Below are 6411 nucleotides of genomic sequence, written 5' to 3' on the forward strand. Positions count from 1 at the left end.
ATTCGGTTCTACACACGTATATTGTTTCTAGAATATACTGTAATATATTTAACATGTATAAGACTGCCTGCCATCTGGGGGAGGGGGTTGGGGGAGGAAAGGAAATAATCTGAATAGAAGTAAGTGCAAAGGATAATGCTGTAAAAAATTACCCATGCATATGTTCTGTCAAAAAAAAGTTATAATTATACAATAAAATAAAAATTAAATTATTTTTTTCTATTCATTCTAAAACCTGTTAATTTAAGTGTCTATTTCAGTTTAACAAAGATGCATTATACCTATTAACATACAACATGTACCTTTCATATTTTTATCATTGCTGGTTTGTATTCTAAAACATATTGTGCTTAAAGACTTCTATTGTTCTTGAACACTCATGTTGAAATTTGAGTCATAAATCTTCTCCCATTTACAATTCAACAGTATATCTAATCAATGTCTTATCAATCCATTCAGATTGCAAAATTGTTGCCAATGTGGATTTTTAAACATCAGATCTGATCATCTCCTTAATGTCAATTTATTGAAGTCAAGTGGAGGAGTTTCCTGTTGTTTCTAATGCTAAACAGAAAATCTTCTGGGTGGCATTTAAATTTCTTAATAACTTGGGTTTCATCTAATTTTCTATTCTTCTTTCCAATACTCTCCTTCACATAGTTCATCACCCAGCTAAATTAGCTAGCATGCTAATGTTTCAAATATATGTCACTGTCACTGTATCTGTAAATTCATGCCATGTGCTGGCATCCATCATTGTTTTTTTTTTTTTTGTTTTTGTTTATTTATTTTGCTTGCTTTTGTTTTTGTTTGTTTGTTTTTATTTTTATTTATTCAATTTTTTTGCTGAGGCAACTGGGCTTAAGTGATTTGCTCACACAGCTAGGAAGATGTGCTGTCACTGATCTTTAGGATATTCTCCCTTTTTGTCTTCCCCACTTGGTAAGCCCTACTTAGTTTATTTGAAGTCTAAGTTCAAGCTCAAGAATGGTCATGAATCATCTTGTTGTCCTTAATCCTGAATTATCACTATTTTCCTTTCTCTTTGAGGTTGTCTTATATACATCTATATTTGTATTTTGTTAATGATTAGTCATTTGCATGCTATCTTTACTGTTAAACTAAAATCCCTAGAGGGAAAGGCTCACATTTTTGTTTTGTACCACTAGTACTTAAAGCCACACTTGTTATATAGTGAGTGCTTTAAAAGCTTGTTTTCTTGACAAATAGCATTAATGTGATATTGAAGGTTTCAGAAATAAAAAAAAAAGAAATTTGAATAAATACACATGCACCCATCACAAATATATAAAGTTCAATGACATTGGTCTTAGAGGTAGTAAAGTAAATCTTATTTCAACATTCAGTCATCTTTCTAGGGCAGGATTCAACTTCAATTTCAATAGGATGTTGACAGGAGGCAATATCTATCTTTCTATTTGTCTATAGTAAGCAGATGGGTAAAAAAAGAATATGCAATGATTTTTAACAATGATGGCTAAAATTCGAAAGCATGATCATTTTTGATTTTCTATTTGTGAATGTTTCATTTCCTTTGTTTCCCTTTTTTAGGATGTTGTTAAACTTCTTCATTCATTAGAATAGCTTTCAAAATGATGTGTCATCTCATCTTATTTATCTTTTATTATGAGTCTACAACTAAAATTGAGTGCCTTGAAGAAAAGAACATTGTAAAAAATTTCGTTTCAGTGGTAGTAATACTAGTATAGCAGGCTATATTCAATCAATAATCGAGAGACACAGAAGAATTTCTAAATTAAAATATCTCAATTGAACAAAGTTTATCATTCTGGAATTACTGTTCATTAAGATTAATAAATCATTCAATTGTAATAACATTTACAAATGGAAATAAATTAAAATGCTTTCAAAAGCTTTTTAAAAATTAATTATTTCCTGTTTTCCCACTGTGAGAGCTGGCTGCAAATGGCTCACTGAAATAATAGACATATGAGAGAGTAAAACCAGTTGACAGGGAACAAAGTCAGCAGAGAAAATCTGAGTTTAGTCACTGTAAAAGAAAGACAGCTCTAGTAGTTAGTTCTCTTGAAAGTCCTAGGAAGACAAGAAGGTAGTAAGATGCAAAATAAATAAATAAATAAATACACACACACACACACACACACACACACACACACACTGACACACACAATGTTGATTTAAAATCTAAGGATTAGTGTTTTGATTTCATTTCTACTACTTACTACCTGTCTCAAGTTGGACAAGTATCTAACTTGCCTGTTCCTCAGTTTCTCCATCTATCAGTGGATCAATTTAATCTAAATTTCTTTTCAGTTTTAAAACTATAATGCCATATACTATAAAGAACAGAAAGACAGTAAATCATCAACAGCTAGGAATTATGTCATTTCTTCTCTAGCTTCAATGTCTCCATTGATTCATTTGATTTCCTATGATATAGACTTGCAGTCTATCATCATTCTACCTGTTCTAGCAGAATGTGATCTTCAATCAATCCCAATCATAACAAATTAATCTCTCACCAAATTTCAACATGCATTCCAGCAATTATATACTAAAATGATAACCCATCTTGTCAGAAATATGAGTTTCAGCTTACCTATCTTTCAAATGAAAACATGCTACATGATTCCTTAAGCTCCTTAAAAAATAATAGTTTATAATGTCATTTAAATATCATTTAACTAAACTGAAGATATACAGAACTCTTGTTATGTAGGCTGCGTTCTTCAATCCTAAAGATTTCTGATAAAAGGCACTAAGGCCGTAATTTCTTCCTAGTTGTTTTTCAACAACCCTGCCAAAAAAAAGTCCACACCACTATTTCAACCTGCTTTGGCCACAAAAAGTAGAAATAAATCACCATATCCTCACTCAAATTTTACATAGAGAGGAGGAAATAAAATACAAATAAATATGAACCCCTATTCATAGTCTTTCTTATGGATTTAAATATCAGCCTAAGCGTCTACTTTGTATTATTTTTAAAGCTATGCTCAACATTTCAAGTTTTGAAAAATTACTGAAGAAAATATTGGACTGGAATTTATGGGTAAGGTCTCTGCCTATCAAATTAGTAAAAAAAAGTAAAGAAACAGACTTCTTCCAGTAGCTATGGACATTTTAATATAATTGATTTTTTTTTTATTCAAAGTTGACAACTCCTTGTATGACTTTAAAGTCATCATGATGAGAAATACTTGAATATATTGAAGAATTACTAAATCCCTGCTTAGTTGAAGAGGAAAGGAGCCCATTGAGAACAGTCTGGACTAGAATCTAGAATCACATCTCCTTTACAATCTGTGTCTGTCACAGTCTCCTTTACATTGTCTGTCAGTCTGATCCTGTCTCAGTCTGCAAATCTCCCAATCTCCTCCTGCTCTCTGTGACAGTCTGCTCATCTGACCCAGTCTTGATCTTAGTGGAGGAGTGCAGGAGGAGGGAGAGCCAGCAGGAGAGAACAGTCAAAGATGGAACATCTCATTTCCAGTCCTTCTCAACCCTTCTGAGTCTGTCTCTGGCTCAGATGGACTTTGGTCTCCTTAGAGAAATGAAGGAGGACAGGCCTTCCTAGAAGCAAAAAATTCTACAGTTAGTCCTTGGCCTCTCACAACCATCAACAAACCTGTAACTTTCATCCCTTTGCAAAAGCAGGGCACTACTCTTTTTTTTTTTTTTTTTTTTTTTTTTTACATAACTTTATTTACAAGATGTATTTTTCAATCTATCTTCAAGGTAATTTTTCAGCCTTGACCTTGAAAATCCTTTTATTCCAATTTCTCCCCTCCTTCCCCCCACCCCCTCCCCTAGATGGAACAACATATGTTAAATAAGTTAAAGTCAGTTGTCAGAGTAGTCCTGTGTCATCCTGACTGTGGTTCCTTTATTCTTAAATTGTTTTTGGCTGTTCACAACACTTTTTTTTTTCTTTGAATCCTCTGAATTTTGATTGAGTATTTCTGATTTGGGGTTTCTTTCTGAAGGTGAAAGTGATTGAGTGGGGGTTTCTATTTTTACTTTGTCTTATACTTCTAATAGATCTGGGAAGTTGTTTTTTTTGTTTGTTTGTTTTTGTTTTTGTTTTTTGTTTGTTTGTTTGTTTGTTTTATACTACCCAGATTTTAACATGCTACCCAGATTCTGAGGTAAAAATGTAAGCCTATAATATATAAAAGTGCACGCTGCTCAGGTTCAGTGAGACTCAGGGCTCACTAAGGGCCAAATGCTCTGCTTGGGGGTGGGTTTCTGCTTGTGTCCTTCATCTATCCAGATGTTCTAACAAATTCAGATGCAGGAAGTTCCAAGGCTAGTCATTGCTGTCACTGTCAGAGTCACTGAGTTTTAAATCTTGTAGCAATATGCTCATCAGCTGGTCATTCCCTGGGAGCTGGCTGCTTCTGGTCTCCATAGGGCTTCTGTGAGGTAACTGCAGAGGAGGACGCTGGGAGGAAGAGGCTCTGGTTGTGACAGGCTCCTGGTCTTCAGTGCTGGAACTCTCAGAGTCACTGAGTTGTACATCTTTTCTCAATATGCTCATCAGCTGGTGATTCCCTGGGGAGCTGTCTGCTGCTGTTTGCCTCAGGGATTCTGTGAGGGAGAGGGGGATGCTGGGAGGCCAAGTCTCTGGAGGCAGGCTCCTCCTCTTCACTGCTGGAGTCACTCACTTGTAAATCTTCTTGCAATATGCTCATTGTCCTGCTATTCCCGAGGAGCTGGCTGCTGCTGTTCCCCACAGAGATTCTGTGAGGGAGAGGAGGATGCAGGACAGACACGGCTCTGGCTGTGGCGGGCTCCTCATCTTCACTACTGGAGCTCTCAGAGTCAGAGTCAGAGGAGCTGCTGTTGCTGCTGGAGTCACTCAGTTGTAAATCTTCTTGCAATATGCTCATCAGCCGTTTATTGTCGGGGAGTTGGCTGGTGCTGCTGTTTCCCAGAGGGATTCTGTGAGGGAACTGCAGAGGAGGATGCTGGGAGGACGAGCCTCCGGGGGCGGGCTCCTCTTCTTCACTGCTGGAGCTGTCAGAGTCTGAGGAGCTGCTGTCTGTGAACATCTCCATCTGCTCCATCCAGGCTCTCAGCTCTCTCTTAATGTCCAACAACTGGAGTTCCCCGAGAAGATCTTCTTCCACAGGACAGGCTTTTGGTCCAACAGGTGTCTTCCCTGCGGCTCGGAATGCTATGGGAGTGGGCGGTGCCGGTGCAGGGGGCGGTTCCACTCTTGCCTGGGTTTTGCTCCCTCCCTCAGTTCTCATCTTCTTGACCTGAGGGCTGCTGCTGACTTTTTCCAACACACATTCTCCAGTATCCTGATTAATGAGGAGAATACAGTCTCTCTCATAGGGTCTTTTGTTTCCTTTGAAGACAGTCTTTGGGGCTGCAGCTCCAGGGAAGTGAGGCAGGGATCCCGATGCTATGGGAGTGGGCGGTGCCGGTGCAGGGGGCGCTCCCACTCTTACCTGGGTTTTGCTCCCTCCCTCAGTTCTCATCTTCTTGACCTGAGGGCTACTGCTGACTTTTTCCAACACACGTTCGCCGGTATCCTGATTAATGAGGAGAATACAGTCTGCCTCATAGGGTCTTTTGTTTCCTTTGAAGACAGTCTTTGGGGCTGCAGCTCCAGGGAAGTGAGGCAGGGAGACCCTGACCTCGTCTCCCTTGCTCACCTGGAGCTCACCTTCCCCCGATGGGCCTACACAGGCCGGCTTCAAATCATAGCCGATCCTGTGGAAGTAGGACTTGGGCCTCTTCTCGAAACTGTCCCCGAACGTCAGGCAGTTCTCCTTGCCGTCCACCAGCAGGTTCCTGGTGCTCTTCATGGCTCTCTCCCTGTCCGGAATCTGGCTGTAGTCACTGCCCGGTGTGGCTCCTAGGGCGGCCTCCTCAGTGCCTCTCAGTATAGGCGTGCTGTGTAAAGTTAGGATGCTCCCTCAGTTGGAATCCTTCTCTGGGAGCAGGTTTCCTGGTTTTCTTCTCCAGCAGCCTCTTCTTCTTCTTCCTGAATGCTGGCTCTGAATCTCCTCCAGCTCTAGTCCTTCCCAAATCCAGACTGCTTCCCAGGCCCCAGGTTGTCTCTTTTATCCTCCCAGAGAATGGGCAGATGAGAATTCAGGGGCTTGTGGGAAATCCTTCAACCAATCAACTTGCTCCTTTTAAAAGTGAAAACTCCTTTAAATGTGTAAACTCCTTTTGAGAAAACTAAAGGTGTCAACTGCTAAAGGTGTCAACTCTGAGCTAGAGAATTGTTTAGACAACCTGAGTTATCACCTTGTAATCCCAACATCTTTCCCTTTCTTTTGATTTAGAACATAGGGTGGTCATGGCCTTGAAACATAACTCCATCAATATGGGAGGTATTACACATATTTATATAAACATATATATATATTGTGACATAGTAACATTATA

General features: G+C 39.1%; 1 protein-coding gene across 1 annotated transcript; it reads right to left on the reverse strand.

The window, feature by feature from the left end:
- Nucleotides 1–4312: 4312 nt before the first annotated feature.
- Nucleotides 4313–5822, reverse strand: LOC141545401 (ELL-associated factor 1-like). Its single transcript, XM_074272395.1, has 3 exons — nucleotides 5502–5822; nucleotides 5002–5267; nucleotides 4313–4511 (listed from the first exon to the last, which is right to left on the reverse strand). The coding sequence occupies exons 1-3, from the start codon at nucleotides 5820–5822 to the stop codon at nucleotides 4313–4315; spliced, it is 786 nt and encodes a 261-aa protein (XP_074128496.1).
- Nucleotides 5823–6411: the final 589 nt, after the last annotated feature.

The sequence above is a fragment of the Sminthopsis crassicaudata genome, chromosome 6 (genome assembly GCF_048593235.1).
Source record: "Sminthopsis crassicaudata isolate SCR6 chromosome 6, ASM4859323v1, whole genome shotgun sequence".
NCBI lineage: Eukaryota > Metazoa > Chordata > Mammalia > Dasyuromorphia > Dasyuridae > Sminthopsis > Sminthopsis crassicaudata.